Source organism: Chlamydotis macqueenii, chromosome 1 (genome assembly GCF_036417535.1).
Source record: "Chlamydotis macqueenii isolate bChlMac1 chromosome 1, bChlMac1.mat, whole genome shotgun sequence".
NCBI lineage: Eukaryota > Metazoa > Chordata > Aves > Otidiformes > Otididae > Chlamydotis > Chlamydotis macqueenii.
In genome coordinates this window covers 146115998-146133533 of record NC_141556.1, presented here as the reverse complement: position 1 = coordinate 146133533, position 17536 = coordinate 146115998, and the positions used below count along the sequence as shown (strand labels likewise).

Here is a 17536-nt window from a genome sequence, read left to right as displayed (position 1 = left end):
ATGCTTAAAAGATGAAAAGTAGTTTTGTTCGGATTTTTGTCAAAAGCTAAGAGTATGTTTGATTTATAGAGCTTGAAGAATTTTTTTCCTTGAGAGAAGATAAAATAAATGTAACTTATTAATCTAAAATAATTATCTAAAAAAAAGTTTTCTATATATACTTTCATTTTTTGTTTGTTTGTTTGTAACTAGATAATGAAAATAACATCTCTTGATAAAAATACAGCTCCTGATGATTCCCATATTCCTGCATGATTCATGTTGTCTATTGTAGCACAGTTCTGTTAACAAATAAAAAAAATATTGTAATTCAATTGAAGACTACTGGTCAGATTAAAGGCCTTGGTAATAGGTTTTCTAATGTGAGCATGATTTGCGTCACTCTCATGTAAATACACCAAATCTGTGAAATCCTTTGTATAGCAATACAATATTTTGTGACATTGAGAGGACATGGCTCAGAGTTTGAGATAATTGTCTTGAGAATGTAAAAACTACTCAAGTAGTACTACACTGGTAACAATGAGGAAGATAAATACTTAGCACTTGAAATGACCTATAAATGTGTCTTTTTTACTAGAATATATGGTATTAAATAATCGTATCTGTTTCAGAAATCATATTAAAAAGCATGTGATGGAAAATGAGATCACACCCAATGGAATAAGTACCTGGAATGAAGAAGAAGAAGAAGAAAGTGACGATTTTGGATTTACAGAGCTGGAACAGATCCTTCCTGGACTGAAACAAAATGGGATTCAGTCTCACAAAGACAGCACTGCCATTTTTAACGGACACACACACACTTCTACCAGTGCCTTAAAGACACAGGATTGCTTGGTGCCCTCTGGCAACAGTGTTGCGAGTAGGTTCTCTCCAGGCCCTGTGCAGGAGGAGGGGAAGACTGAAAAAGGCATGGTTGACTTTAGAGACTGCACAACGCAGCAGTTGCAGCAGAGCAACAAAAATACAGACTTTTCGTGGAATCCACATAGGACTACGAGTAATTCATCCTCATCTTCATCTTTGCACAGTAACGCTAAAATAAATGGTGCTCACCACTCCACTGTTCAGGGGCCTTCAAGCACAAAAAGCACTTCTGTACCTGCTCCTAGCAAGGCAGCTTCCTTACCTGTGTCCAAACCTTCAGATTGTAGTTTTATTTCTGACTTTTATTCACGTTCAAGACTGCATCATATATCAACATGGAAGTGTGAACTGACAGAGTTTGTCAACAGCCTGCAGAGAAAAAACAGTGGTGTCTTTCCAGGAAGGGAAAAATTAAAAAAATGGAAAGCAGGCAGGTCTGCACTTAAAACTGACACAGGTAGATACTTGTTTAAGAAGGTTTATGTTGAGAAGGTGCCTTATATCTTTGCACATTAAATGTCTAACTGAGACTAAGTAGGTTAGTATTCAGTATTCACATTACAGTCAAGCTGTTTGGAAAAGCTTGGTGACTTTGATGCACTGAGAATGGAAGGATCCTGCTGCTTTTGGTTTTATTTGTTTAGAGTTTTTTAACTTAAACTGTGACTTAATGTGACACTCTGGTCTATATTCAATTCTTCCTTGTAGAAATAGTATTCCTGACTTTACCAAAATACGTGGATTGATCAAGGTGAAAAATACTATATATATCTAAATACACAAGTCTGTAGTTGCTATGTGAAAATCTAAAGGGAAAAGGGCAAAAGAAGAAACTTTACTGCTTATAGTTCAGTGTCAAAATTTAAAAGATGTGTAACATTTGGAAGTGAACTAAAATCTAATTTTTTTTTGTTGTTGTTAGTAAGAGTTTTATATACCTCTGGGTCTGTTTACATGGGTAGCAGTGTCATGATACTTCTGAACCTGGCTTGTGACAGAATATAAATGTTTTATATCTTTACATCAAGGGCCAAAGTGAAAATATGTAATTAATGAGAAGAAAAGTGTTACAGGTATAAATATTTTACATCTTTAGAATCTCACATTTACAGTCTTATTCAGTTAAAAAGCTAGCTCTATACCATGAGAGAGTACTGTAAAAATCTTCACTTGTAATCATATGAAAGTATACTTGGCGGTAAATTACCATGTCCTAAAAAAATTGTTAGATAAACTCACTGATTCTGTGTTTGTGCTAAGACACCCCAGTTACAAAACATGTTAAGTTACCATCTACCGTAATGTGGGGTTTTTTTCCATCAAAATATGACATAAGCTAATATATTCTTAGTTTCTCTTTGATTTGGCCTAGAGTATTCAAATAGGTAATCACTGTGTTTCAGCTGACAAGTAGCAGCTTCTTAAGCATTAACTTGATCACTTGGTTTGTTAATAGGCCCTTTATGAGTCAGTCCTTATTTTTTTTGTTAGGTATAGCTTCCTCTGGTAGGTCAGTAACATAGAAATGTAGACTTGAACTTCTGGAATACTTGACACAAGTATTTCTAATGCTTCAGTAGTGTAAATTTTTCCGTCTGTAACTCTCTTGCTCATCTTGGCTGAATGTTTGCATGAGTGTGGATACAGCGATGACAACTGTAGATACAGTTGCATGGGAGGTTTGAAACTAATTTTGGTGTGTTTCATGAAGAACTAATGGTAGCTCTTAGTGCAGCTAACCTTTTTTTTAATCTTTTGGAACAGTCTTCTGATTGATGAACAAAAAGCAGTAAAGTTCTCTGTTCCAGATTCAGTGTTAACATAGCAAAATTAAGATCCAGTTCCCACAACGTGCATTAATCTCCTTGGGTTGGGGGAACTTGTTAGGTAGAAGGTGTTAATTATGAGAAAATAAAATAGAAACTAAGTTGATGCATTGCTTAGGCTGTTTGTCTAGTGTTTACATTTCTCTGAGAATTTTTTAAATGTAAGCATCTTCTTGGTGAGAAGAAACAAAAATCTTTACAATTTAAGGTGGTAAAAACTTGATGATAGCCCTTGATGACTGCTGTGAGTAGTACCAAAGTGTATAAATTAGGGTTCAAGTTTTCTATTGGTGTATCTTCATACTAGGTAATGTGTCTGTTGCAAGCTCAGCCAAGCCACAGAGCTGTATAATGCACGTGGATATGGATTGCTTCTTTGTGTCTGTGGCTATCCGAAATAGACCAGATCTCAAAGGTCAGTATTTAATTCTACAACATACAGTTTACTCAGTTAAGCTTTTAAAAACAGAACTAAACTTGCACACTTAAAAAATGAACTTAATCTGCATGTTAATCTCTTTTTATGCCATCTTTGATAGTCAGACCATTCAACTTTTCATATTCCTGCTTAGTTTCTCACAGTCCAAAAGTCTCTTTGCTGTCTCCTTTCAGTACCTAAAGTAAGAAGAGAGAAGTAAAATCTGGAGTAACCATTCTCTATAACATTGCACAAATCTTACTGAAATTTGAATCTACCATATTAGAAATCAGAGATCAGATTCTAGCTGTACAAAAAGTGGGTTTTGGTCATGCTCCCTTAAAAAAAGGGGGGGGCGGACACACATCTTAATAATTTTCCTGAAGTAATGTAAGGAGCTTTTTTTATCTATAAAAGTGGAAAGGTCAAGGCTGAGAATTAATTGTCTCTTTGCCTGATTCATCTTTTTCAAGGAAAATTTGGTTCTCCTTCTCTTTTCTGTCTAAGCTTTTACACATGAAGTTATAATAAGACCTGGAGGATGAACAATTCCATTCGCATTTAGAAGTCCAAGTTGTGTGATCACCCTTAGGGCATAGGAAGAGTTAGTGAAGCTCCTTAGCAAGTTTTGGTGGATTTCTTTAAAAGTGTGCCATTCAGAAATGGCGATACTAGTTGTTCTGTGCAAACACTGGACTTTGGTGATGCACAAGTCTGAAGACTTGGTGCAGCGTTGACCATCTGACACCCAGCTATCATAGGTCTTGGGAAGGAAGAGTAAGCTGTATATACAATTCCTTTGCTCTCTTCTATTCAAAGGCAGGAGTGACTGTGTTAAAGATACTCTTGGTATGTCTGAGCCTTTAAAACTATTTCCTACCAAGTTTAAATTCCATTACTGGAGTATAAAGAACCTAGGACTTTTCTGCAAATATTTTTTTCTTTTCCACAGAAGTCTGCCAGAACTTTTTGTGCATAAATTAACTTCCTGTAGAAAAAATATGGATGTATGGATATTGCTAAAAAGTCAAAAGTTTACTCAAGATTTGGTTTTCTACAGTTAATTAAACAAGTGGAACCGAGTGTATTCGTATGTGTATACTCTTCTAGTTTACTTAAGCTAATAAACATGATAAGGTATTTAAAATCAGTACAGTGTTTGCTGTGTCTTAAACTACTGAATCATTAGGGCATTGGTGAAGATTCACAGCTTCCATTTACACATGAAATTAAAGACAAACTAGTATGGCTGTGTTTTCACTCTTTAACAGCTTTTCTTTACACATGACTGCAATTAAGACAGCAAACTCATAGTCACAACGCAAAGTCACGTTCACAGCTGTTTCCTCCTTAATGCTGTGAGTGTATAAGCTTGAAAAAAAATCATAAAAAAATAAAGCAGACATCTTTATGATCTTACCCTAGTTGTGCTATTATTAAAGTGTAAGCTATTATAGGTGTTGACATATAAGTACATGCATTTCTTCTCCACAGGAAAACCAGTAGCTGTTACTAGTAACAGAGGTACAGGAAAGGCATCACTGCGCCCTGGTGCAAACCCCCAGCTTGAACAGCAGTATTACCAGAATAAGCTGTTGAATGGCAAAGCAGGTACAGATAAGTCTGTTTGTTTGTCTGTACATTTTTAATTTTTGTTATTGGAATACTTTAAGAAAAAAGTTATTAATAAAGTGCACAGTGGATAAATCTGGGTTTTTTTTCGTGCAGGAGATTTCAGAAAAGAAGTATCTTTGAAAAACATGGTGCTCTGTGGCCTCAGTAATAATGTGCCGCTGTGACTTCTTGTCAGTTAGTTTTGCTCAGTATTGGTGAATTGTAGAGTAATTTTAGGTTTTACTCACTTTCATTGAGGTTGCGTGTAAGATAGAATATTATGTAATTATTTGAAATAAGAAATACAGATTGTCCAGGATCACTTCATTCTGATTAAGTCTGTTATAGAGAAGAAAGTACAAAATAAGTTTTTAAAGGCTACTAAAATTTTTTTACTATAAAAGTAGAAATGACTGTGTATGGCCAGTAGGAAATTGTTTGCAGTTGGCTTTTGAATTGCATGTGTACAATATCTCTGTACAATGAATTAATTTTAGCATTAGGGCATTTTAAATTTCTGGGAAGTCTGTGCAACTCCGTGAGTTCTGTCTCTCCAGTACTTTGTTTCCTCAAAACCAGGTCATCTGTTGTAGTTTGAGAATTCGTTACTTGCCTGCAGTAATTTAGAAATTTGTTACAGTCTGTGTCCTCAAGTAGTAGTATACTAATGTAAACAAAAGGTACTTTTATTAACAAGTTTTATTATTATTTTTTATTATTATTTATTATTATGCCTGAACTGCATTTAGTATGAAAAAGTATATTGCTAAATATTGGCAACTTCTCTTTTTTCTCCAACAGTCTACTTAATCTGCTTGAAAGTTAGTTTTTTACCACAAGGTTGGTAAAAAGTGCGTATACAAGGAACAGCTACTGTTTAATGTCAGTTTAGATTTGGAGGTTGAGTTTCTCCTCTGCCCCTTGTATATGCACTTTTTTACCAACATTGTGGTAGCAAGTACTATTGTTATAAAGTTTACACCTCAGTGAGTTATAAGAGATATATCTTATATATCTTATATAAGATAGAAGACTGGAAAAAGACACCTTCTTCTTCCATGGTTGTTTCTGAAACGTTAGTACTTAAAAATACCAACCAAACAAAACGAAACTAATACATTTTTCCAATTTTCAAAGACATTTGGAAACAAGGAATTTTATTTGTCTTTTTGCTGTAGTTTAAGAACACTTCAAAACTGAGGTAGAATATGTGTTTGTGGAACCCACTGGCCTTTAGATTTTTAAGGACTTTTCAGGATGCTCTACACTTAGCTTCTGCTTTGTTGTTTGCAGTGCCATATGTAAGTGTGTTACAAAGATAGCTGTGGTTTTTATGGAGTTGGAATTTCTGTAGTATAGCTTGTGTATGAACTATTTACTGGTAGTTCCATGACTTTGTAACTTTTATTAGGACCTTGCACTGAATAAGGGTGTGACTTCATACAATCAAGCGATCTTTGGAGAGTAAGGCCGTTAAATTACAGAAGTTTAGCTGTTATCTAGCATGTTCTTTGTGATTCACAAATTCAGTAGTATCTCTTCTACTGTATTTATTGCTTAAGGGTATAGCAGGTTTCAGCCTTATTGTATAACAAACTCAGTTTCTTACTGCAGCAGGTTTTTCTGGACATCCACACATTCATTTCTGTAACTTCAGCATCTAGTCTCGCTTGCACGCAGGCAGGCAGCTAGCTCGCTCTTTCTTGATACTTAGTCTAGTTGTGCAACCTATTGTTTTGGTGAAAGGATTTTTCTCACTCTTTTTATAGTGTCTGTCTCATTAGCTGCAGTTCATAATATTTTTTAGTCTCTTTATTAATTTTTTATCTCCACATACAATGTTTTTGTCAATAAAAAGTACAACCTGTTGTTTCCACTTGCATTCTTGTAAGTAAATAGTTTGTCTTCCTTTTGGGGAAAAGAAATTGCAGTTAGTTATGGTCTTAGATGAAAAGATGGAATTGCAAGTTAGGCTTTTCTGACCTCACAGTATCTTAGGAAGTATATGTGAAACACTTCACAGCATGTGTTTTATTGTGCCGTGCCAGAGGTAAATATCGTCCAGTAGGCACATGTATCACATAGAAAAGTACTTTTTCTAAAATATAAAAAATAAAGACTGCTAAATTATGCATTAAACATGCACAATTCTGTTTGGGAACATGTTATATAGATGAAATAAAAAGGTAGTTGGGACCAGCTTTGAACATGAGCATATTTTTACATCCATACTTCAAGATGGAACCTACTTCATTTTTTGATGCTTCATGCTTTCCAGGCTATTCTCTGATTTTGCCTTCTTCAAGTCTTTCTTATTAGAAAAAATGTTAAAAATTTTTAATAAAAACAAAACAAAAAATAAACAAAACCAAACTCTTATGAATCTGTTTTGACCAAATACTGAATTCTGCTGCTTCAGCTATTTCTTTTTTTTGCAAATTACTTCTTTAGCCTTTGATCTGCATTGCTAGACAAGTATCTAGTGTCAATAGAATCTTGACTCTTTTATGAAATACTTTCTTTTTCTTGTTAGAATTCATCCAAAAATGTATAACTTTTAAATTTATAAACTTGCTGTCGTTCTCACCCTAAATCTCCAAATTGGAGATAGCCTTTCTGGGTGGTAGAAATTACTTCTCTACATACGTGCCATCTTTAACATTCATGTTCTCAAGATAGAAGATTAACATATGTTAATCATTAAGATTCGTAGTTTGGGGTCTCTTTTCCATGGCCAGGATGCCCAAAACGTGAATGTTCTGTAGGCTTCCTTTCCCTCAACCCTAGTATCTCCGTTTTTTCATTCTAAAGAGCAGCAGATTTTAACCATCATATTAGTCACAGATTTATTCTCAGCGATTTCTTTTTCACAGACTTGGGTCCTGGCCTCTGATTTCTCCATCCGTTGCTCCACATTCACCATGTGCCTGTCTAGTTTCCCAGCTTTTGATGAGAGGTTCTCTACTTTGCCTTCCATTGAGGACAATGTATTCTGCATTGCCCTGAATTTCACATGAAGTGACTCCATCAGCTCATGGGGGGATCTGCTCTGCTGCGATGTGGAAAAAGTCGACGAGTCCAGTGAAGATAGACAAGATGACAGCATCATCTCAGGCCAGGGCACAGGAAGGCATGGACTAAATAAGTTGTTCTTGTCGTTCTTATCTTCATTTGGGGCACAATTTTGCTCTAATTTTCAGTTGCAGACATCTTAGGTAACTTACCGAGTTCATCATACATTAAAATATTTAAGATATAAAAAGGTGCACAAACTCGGCAGCAATTCTGAATAAAAGCAGTTTTTCATATGAGTCAGGTTCTACCCCTGCTATCTCCACTCACTCATTACACCACTTTCTCTGGTCTCGTAACTACTCAAATGTGCACGTAGCACCATATTTCCTTTCAGTCAAATTGTCAGTATCTAAGTTGTTAGTACCATGAAATACAATTAGGCATTGTGGCACTCTCAAGAAAACTTCCTGTTTATTGTATTATAAAGGTGTACAGTATTAAACAGACTACAGTAATGAAAAAAAAAGAACTATAACATACATATTGGATTCCATTTTAAGTAAACAAAAGCTTTTTGTCTGTATGATACCTTGCTGGTTTGATTCTGATGGGGAGTTTGGGAAGGCATAGTTTTGCATTTAGCCATTTTTCCAGTCTGATTTGTATTTAGAGTATAGGCATGTATCTTTCAAGGTTTACATACTGTGAAAACACAAATAGAATGGAATAGAAAATGCTTTACTTGATTCCAGTATTCATTGTCATGGAATTCTGCTCTAGTACCTAGTATGAAGGGCGCCTGGAGGACTCTCAAATCTGTCTAAGAGCATGCAGCAAAGTTTTATAGAATTAGAGAAGTTCTGTCTCATTTTAACTCTGGGATTCCAGTATTTATACTTGTATAATTTTGATCAAAGATAAATTTATAGTGATATTTGAAGTAAGTTGACATATCCTAATAAGAGAATTATTAGGAAGTAACAGCAGAAGCTTTGTCAATTAGTATCCCGTAAGAGTGTTAAAGGAAATACAAGTTTCTAACTAGTATTTTTACTTTGAGTTAATTAGCATTCTGGTTATTTTACTTCTTAAAAGTCATTTTGTGTTATCTAGATTATTAGAAAAATAGTTTTAAGTAACAGGTTGTAAGTATGATGAAAAGTGGATTTGTATGCTGAACTTAATTTCTGTGTTCTGTGGTAGCTGTGCTTTTTGTAAAAAGGGAATGTAGATAAGTGTCATCCTGTTCAGGCAAGCAGTCGGGAAATTTTTGAGTGTCTTGTATTTTTTTACAGGATATGGTTGTAGCATGATCATTTTTATTGCCATTAAAGCTAACTGACATCAGTCTTATTTTATGGTATGGTGTATGTAGTTACCAACAAGCTGCTGTCTAGTAACTGGGGGGGAAGTAGAAACAGAATTTTTCTGTACCTTAGTATTCTTCTCAGTAGTGTATACAGACCTGCCTGCAGAGAGAGATTACTATGTGGGGGAGTTCTTTTTTCTTTTTTTTTTCTTTTTTTCCCACCTGGACAATGATATGAATCAATATAGCGTTAAGAACCCCTTCTTCAACAGGTAGTAGTATAGAAATTGTAGAAAATAAAATCTGTAATTTTTATTTTATTCACATTCATTCTGTTGAACTCTTAAGCAAGATAACATAAAAAAATAAATATAAATATTATTTTCCAAGCAGAAATTACGGTACCTGATAAGCTGGGCTCATCAGCCTGCGAGCATCCAGATTCCACACATGTGAATGGAGCTGACTCCGATCTCACTGTTCTGTCCATGGCTGAAATAGCTTCTTGTAGTTACGAAGCCAGGTAGGTAAAAGTTACCTGTCAAGTTCCTTGAAAATGTCGTACAGATAGGCATAAAATGGCAAAAAAATAGCAGTTGTTAAGTCAGTTTCTTTACATTTATTTAGAGAGGAATTGTTTCTATGTTTTCAGAAGTTGTAGTTTTGTAGGTTTTTAGAATTTAACACAAGATCTTCCCTATGGATGCTGCTACTTTTTAAACATTGCTTAGTAGCTCTCAATGTAACCTACACATGACTTGAAACAAAGCCTATTAAGGAAAACTTTACGCCATTCGCTTTTGATATTGTTGATTTTGTACTGTTACGCTAACTTCTTTGTATGAAAATTGCCTTCTTTTATGGTATTAAAAATACTTTGTTACCAAAGGTTTTAGTTAAAATCGGACAGTAAGTGTGATTACTAAACTTAAAACCATTTCTTGCACAGATTATGTTGAGCCTGTGCAATAACATAGCTTAGAAATGTTCAGAATATGAAACAACTTGTTATAAATATAAGCACAGTGTTAGAAATACTATTTTCTTCCCTGATGGAAATAATACTCTAGGAATTATTCCTTCATTGGAACTCAAGCATGCTAGGATAGGCAGGCTTATATTTGTGTCTCCAAAAATCAGAGTTTATTTATTACAGGAGCATAATTTTGTAAATTTGCACAGTGGAATATAAGATTCAGTTACCTTAGTCATTGCAGTAAATGCATGGTTTTAATTTGACACAGGGCAAGTAGTGCTTTGTGGAGACTTTTTCTGTGTCTTAAGGATGTTCCCAAAGGCAAGCTGTCCGTGCTGCATGCCTGAATATTATACAGCTAATTCACATACTCATTTGCCGTTGTTTTTCTTACCTATTAAACAGCTAGCCGTTGGACTAAATTCCTCTTTACTGAGAATTCATTTTTGTGGGAAAAAACAAATACTTAATTTGGAAATAGCCCATATTAATTTGTGGAAACTTTGGTACTATGTTTTTTGGGGTTTTTTTATTGTTTCATTTCAGACAAGTCGGCATAAAGAATGGAATGTTTTTTGGCCAAGCAAAAAAGTTGTGTCCAAATCTTCAAGCAGTTTCGTATGATTTTGATGCGTACAAAGAAGTTGCACGGACAGTATATGAAATATTAGCAAGGTAACATGTACTGTTTGTTTATGTGATCTTTCATGGTAAGGTTATCAAGCATAGTTTATTTGCCACTGCTGAATGCCATTATTCAATTTAGTATTTTTCATCTCCATGTTACCCCTCAGCTTCAATAAAGCCATTTCTATTTGATATCTTCCTTTTGTAGTATATTTGTTATTTTGAGCACCGTGCTGCTTCTGAGCGTTCTTTTATCATGAAGCCAAATCCTGTAAACAGTCAATATCTGTCTTTCAAAGGAGTCATTGTTAAACTTCTTTATTGATTACACTATGTGAAGCAGATCCCTGCTTAGTAGAGAGATTCTTCCAAGAGATTTTTTTGGGTCACTTAAGAATGAGTTATTGGAGTAACATCTATTAGAAACTACTTTATGGTTTAAAATGCACTTGAACGAAACTGGAAATGTGTTATTGTATTTAACTCCTTCTCCAGCTGTTCTTTTAAAATCATGATGCATGTTGAAACTAGTCCTACATTAGTAATGTTACTGTAATTTGCTGGTTTAGCATTTTTAATATGTAAGTGATATGTGATACAAAATAAGCAGGGAAATACCACCACAAAAGGAAGACTTTATTTGCTACATATTTGTTTTAACAGATGGTGAGCTGTTGCTGGTGTTTCACCTCCTTTACTTTGTGTTGATAGCTATACTCATAACATCGAAGCAGTCAGTTGTGATGAAGCACTAGTAGATATCACTGAAATCCTTACAGAGACCAGACTGACTCCTGATGAACTTGCAAATGCTATCCGCACTGAAATCAAAGCCCAAACTAAATGCACTGCTTCTGTTGGGATGGGTAAGTACCTTATTTAATTTCGGTTTACAAGCAGCAGCTGCTATTGTTAGGTCTATAAGATTGCAAAGTGTTTGTGTGAGATGGAATATATTGCCATTTACATTAAATTAATGTAAACAATAATGAAAGAAAATCTTCATAAGTGGGAAGTTTTAAGCAAAAATTTATGAAGTTGCTATCACTTCTCCTTTTTTATCTGAACAGTATGCCAGAATTCCATCTGGATGATACCTTTACCTGCATTTTTATGAAATGCTACTGTATTTTTCCAGGAAACAGAAAAATGAGCACAGATTCTGTTCCTTATTGGAGATAGCAGTAAGAGTTTACAGGGTGGCATGATTTAGCATCATTATTAAAAGGTATTGAAAGCAAAGATTTTGGTTTGTAGGAGGTATTGTATATGAAATGACACATCTGAAAAGATTTCCTTGATTTCTTTTCACTTGGCCCCTTCCTTTCTCCTTTGCTTTTGTCCCTAATTAATACTAGAGCTAAGTATCTGTAAATACATACACTGAGTGTATATAAAAGTGTGTGGAATCCACTTGTGAGACAAGCTGAAATTCATTGTCATAAAGCAGAATTCTTACTTTATTTCTTATGTTATCATAGTACAGAGACTGTAATTCCCTGGATTCCTGTTTGTGTCTTGTTTTCGCTTGAAAGACATTTGTAATCTCTTTTATATGCTTATTTAGTGTGTTTGTTTTTTCTATAGAAAAAGCAGAATTAGTTTCTAAAGCATTATTTTCTAATTGATATCATAGTTCTCTTACTGATTGAAAGAGACAAATACCTATGACCAATTTTTTTTCTAATAATCAATTTGTGTGAGATATTGGAAAATAATTTTGATATCCTTTCTAGAAATTCATGTGGTACGTACACGAGAAGGACTTTGTCTCTTCACTCAAAATTCATTGTTAAATAAATAAATCAGAGGAAACAATTGTACTTGTACTATTACATGAGCATAGAGACCTTATTTCACAAACATGGTCTGCAAGAAACATACATATTGTGGAAGTGACTTATATGTTGCCCAATGGGAAAGTTGCTCCAGTACAATAAAATGTAAATTTGAATAGGTACTATTGAGATCTCCTCTCAGCACTGTTGTCTGATTAGACATAAGTTAAAGGACATGCTTATGCCAGTGGAATAAATTTCACTTTTACCCTGGTGATTTTAGTGGCTAAACTAAACTGATTTAAACAATGATAGTCAAAGATTAAATACTCCTCTGTAAACATCCTGTATCTTAGTTTCTCATTTGTTAAGTGAGGTATTAGTTTTTTCCTACTTTACTTCAGCGTTGTGGGAATAATACATTGCAGAAGGTAAATCACTGAGATTTTATGGTATTAGAGACTGTGTTGGTATGTTTGACAGATAAGAGGATCAGAAATCTTCAGTACTCTATAGAAAAAAACATGGATCCCCCAAGTTAAGTAGGAAATTAATTGAAGAATCTGTCATTAATTGTTTCATCAATTTACCATCTCAGGAGAAACAGTACATATAAAACTCTGTTACTGTTCTTATTGACTAAAGTTTTAGAATAGACCAAAAAAATGTGAACATAGGTGAGAGGAGAAGAGCACAATAGCACACAGTGCTGTGAGGTTTGAATTCCCCTGACCTTTTATTGGTTTGCTTTATCTTAGAACAGGGTGTTTGAGTGGCAGTAACAAATGTATTTGGGTCTCATTTCAGAGATCTTAATGGCAAGGCATGAATAAGCCTGTAAACAGGGAAGAAAAGATGCTGAAGTAGGTCATGTTCCCACCACACTTTATGAGTGCATATAATAGTTTAGTAAAGTCATTGGATTTTTTTTAGTGAATACTCAGGCCTAAATATTAGCTTAATTCCAGTATTTCACTGTTGTGGTTTTGTTAGTGAAGGGGGGCCTAAGGTGGCAGCTTCTGTAGGAAACTGCTAGAAGTCGCTCCCCTTTGTTCAGTGGACTCGGCCGGGCCTAGGGTGGACCCGCTGCTAGCCAAGGCTGAGCTGATTGGTAGCAGAATGTCCCGTGATAACGCCTCTGCGATAACGTATTTAAGAAGGGGAAAACAGAAAAAAAAGAGAGAAGAGAAGATGTGAAGAAGCTGAGTGGGGGCAGAGGCGCAGAGGGGGAGGCGCAGGCCTCATGGGCCTTGCAGGCCCTCTGGCCTCTCGCCAGGCAGCCGACTGGGCCCGACTCGGTCCGGCCCGGCTGCAAGAAGTGGAGAGATGAGAAGTGAATAAGATGTAAAAAAGATCCTGAGAGACATCTGCCAGCCTGTTGTGAGGAACGGCTGCAGACGCCAAGGTCAGTTCAGAAGGAGGGGGAGGAGTAATGCGGCTCCTGGCCAAGATTCCCCTGCAGCCTGTGGTGACGACCATGGTGGAGCAGGTTGTCCCCCTGCAGCCCATGGAGGTCCACGGAGGGGCAGAGATCCACTTGGAGTCCGTGACGGACCCCGTACCGGGGGAGGTGGATGCCTGAAGGCAGCTGTGGCCCGTGGAGGGCCCGCTGGGACAGCTGTTCTGAAGGGACTGAACTCCGTGGAAGAGATGACCCACGCCGGAGCAGTTCCACGAAGGACTGTGGCGTAGGGGTGGGACCCCGCAACGGAGCAGGGGAGGAATGTGAGGAGTTCTTCCCCTGACCATGAAGCAGCGGCGTGAAACAACGTATGATGAACTGACCATGACCCCCATTCCCTCTTCCCCCCTGTGCCGCTCAGGGGGGAAGGTAGTAGAGATAATGTTAAGCTCGGGAAGAGGGAGGGGTGGGGGGAGGTTATCTTGTTCTCTGTCTCATTATCCTGCTGTTTATAGTAATAAATGAATAGTTTTTCCCAAGTCGAGTCTGTTTTGCCCGTGACGGTAACTTTAAGGATTTCTCCCTGTCCTTATCTCAAACCTTGAGCCGTTTTTCCTTATATTTTCTCTCCCTGTTCTCTCGGAAGGTGGGGGGAGTGAGAGAGAGACTGCATAGTCTGGTCCTGATCGGGGCTGAACTACGACATTCACATATAATATACTTGATAGAATTGCCACCTAAGTATTATCTACATTGACCACAGTGGATTTTTTTAAGTTTTGCAGTGTTGAAATATTACACTTCTGAATTTTTTTTGCCGTTGGCACTTAGGTGTTTATCTGTACCTCTACATGTGTACAACACAACTAAGACAAATAAATTCAGTGTTCTTAGTGAAGTGTCCCACACTTAGTTGTTGATTGTTTTGATTTCTTTGATAGTTTTTTGTTTGGTTGGTTTCAACATTGCAATTGAAGTTACCACTACAGTTACAGTGCGATAATCACACGTACTTCTAGTTGCTAGTTTGGAAGTAGATACTGCAAATATATATGAATCTATTTAATTAAATTCTTTATAAAAGATAAAGAATTTGACTGTACTTCCTGCATTTTTTCCTTGGCTGTTGAATTGTGGCATTCTACTTGAGAAGACAAAAGTTAGAACAGATGTATTTTAATTTGTTGGTTTTGCAGGTTCCAATATTCTGCTGGCCAGAATGGCGACTCGTAAAGCAAAACCAGATGGACAGTATCACTTAAAACCTGAAGAAGTGGATGATTTTATCAGAGGGCAGCTTGTTACCAGTCTTCCAGGTACTCCTTTCTTTTACGGGACATTTTGCCTCCTGATATTAAAACACTTTCAGCTACAAATCTGTTCTAGATCAAGCAAGATTAGATGCTTCCATGGTTATGATCCAAAAAAGAAGATACACTGATTTCTGAAAAATTCTGAAATTTCTGGAAAGAATATCTGTAACCTTTTTGTATCTTTTAGAAGTGTATTTTTAAGTAAAGAATTTTACAGGTTCACACAGCATGATCTAGGGGAGAAGCTCAGAGCTTAGTATGTTATGCAGGTGGGTCATTTCAAGTGAGTGCTAGCTTGCTGTATCATAATGAATGTAATAAAGAGAGTAACATCAGGTGCTTATCATTTGAGAGAGGCAGTGTTTGCCCAGGTGGCCAAGAGGGCCAACGGCATCCTGGCCTGCATTAGAAATAGTGTGGCCAGCAGAAGCAGGGAGGTAATCATCCCCCTGTATTCGGCACTGGTGAGGCCGCACCTTGAGTATTGTGTTCAGTTTTGGGCCCCTCACTACAAGAAAGACATTGAAGCCCTGGAACGTGTCCAGAGAAGGGCAGCAAAGCTGGTGAGGGGTCTGGAGCACAAGTCTTATGAGGAGCGGCTGAGAGAGTTGGGATTGTTTAGTCTGGAGAAGAGGAGGCTCAGGGGAGACCTCATTGCACTCTATAGCTTCCTGAAGGCAGGTTGTGATGAACAGGGGTTTGGCCTCTTCTTCCAGGCAACAAGCAGGACCCGAGGAAATGGCCACAAGTTGTACCAGAGGAGGTTTAGATTGGACTTGAGGAAAAACTTTTTCTCTCAAAGAGTGGTAAGGCACTGGAACGGCCTGCCCAGGGAGGTGGTGGAGTCTCCATCCCTGGCAGTGTTCAAGAGGCGGCTTGATGAGAAGCTACAGGATATGGTTTAGTAGCTGTGGCAGCAATGGTAGTGGGAAGACGGTTGGACTAGATGATCTTATAGGTCCCATCCAACCATGTGATTCTATGATTCTATGATTCTAAGAACTAGCCCTCGAGAGTATTATTTCTAAAAAGGAGTATATGAATTCAGGAGCTGAAAAAAAAATAGCACTGATGCCATAATAAAAGAGAGAGTATGTGAAGGGAAAAAAGGAGAGAGGAGTTTGTTTACTCTCTGCTGCTTGTAAAAAACTCTGAGAGGTTTCGTAGAGAGTAAGGACCAAAAGAAAATTAAGAAATAAAATTTGGCAGAAGAGAATGTTACCTAATTAGAGAAGTGTTTTGGCTTGCAATATGAGCTGTATTAGAATGGCTGATAAATAGAGAGGAAGGTGGAAAGTAAGGCTGACTTGAGAGTGTTACCACTGTTATTTATGTTCCATATCCAGCTATAGACAGTTTTTGGTTCTGGTAGACTTAGAATACACATCAGGCATTTGTTACACAGGTAATTATTTTTTTTGTGTAAGAATCTCTAGTCAATGGTATACTGCAAAAAGTGACAGAATGTCACTGTGTTGGTTCTTTTAAAGAATAGCAACAGGTTTGTCAAATTCCAACTGTTTTTTGCCTAGTTGTCTGAGGAAATGATTGTTGCAATGATTATGATTTATAATTTGAAAGTATGACAGTACTAATAATTTTATGAACTGTTGGGCAGTTTTAGCCGAATCTTACTGAGAGACACAAGATGTTCTAATGACATCATATTTCCACCAGTTTTCTGAAAAATTACAGCTTGACAGAGGAGGATGATCTAAATCAGTACATATGTGAGGGACAGACAGGCAAAATTCAACTATTTAATATTTTGGCAGTAGTTCCCAGTTGTCATATGTATAGCCACGGTACATGTTTTTTGTCCTGCATTCCTTGGTCAGATAGGAAAGAGAAGGATATTTCCATAAGGGAGAACTGGAATGACTGAGTGGAATGCCTGTGGACATAGAGAATACTGAGGTGATAGCTGGAGGGGAGGAAAGCACCGTTTCTGGCCCACAGGTTTTAGGTAGGTTCTTCAAGGCATAGCGGAATTCACAGGGAGATGGTAGGGAACGGGAGTTACTCTGATGGGAGAGTGATAGACATGTGGAGTGTGGACACACCTAGACACGTGGACATGTGGAATACATCTGTATGTAAATGGGCTTTATTGTATTTTTTTTATTGTTCCAGAAAAATACTTAAGAGTTGTAAGCTAAATTGTTTTCTGGCATGTAACTCTGTATTGTATTGTTATTCAGTACTTCAGTAGTAGTGTGTGACACAGCCATGGTGCAAAAAGTGCTGGGTCAGCACTCATTTATGCTTTATATGGTAGTGATCAACCGGGCTGTGTATGGTAGTGAACACAGAGTGTTCAAAATAGTATATTTCTCTGTTTTAAAAAAAAAAAAAGAAGGGAAACAAAAAGTAGACAGCAATAGGTAC

The 17536-nt window shown here is 36.7% G+C and overlaps 1 protein-coding gene across 9 annotated transcripts in view; it reads left to right on the top strand.

Moving 5' to 3' along the window:
• Nucleotides 1-17536, top strand: part of REV1 (REV1 DNA directed polymerase) — a 64325-nt gene that overhangs the window by 25691 nt on the left and 21098 nt on the right. For 8 of the 9 annotated variants that reach the window (XM_086769377.1, XM_086769372.1, XM_086769363.1 and 5 more), the window contains 7 exons: nt 615-1327; nt 3004-3111; nt 4609-4725; nt 9443-9575; nt 10575-10703; nt 11367-11521; nt 15032-15151. In XM_086769377.1, the coding sequence (XP_086625503.1) occupies nt 615-1327; nt 3004-3111; nt 4609-4725; nt 9443-9575; nt 10575-10703; nt 11367-11521; nt 15032-15151 (1475 nt within the window). The remainder of the gene's footprint in view (nt 1-614; nt 1328-3003; nt 3112-4608; nt 4726-9442; nt 9576-10574; nt 10704-11366; nt 11522-15031; nt 15152-17536) is intronic. The other variant, XM_086769388.1, reaches the window with a different exon arrangement.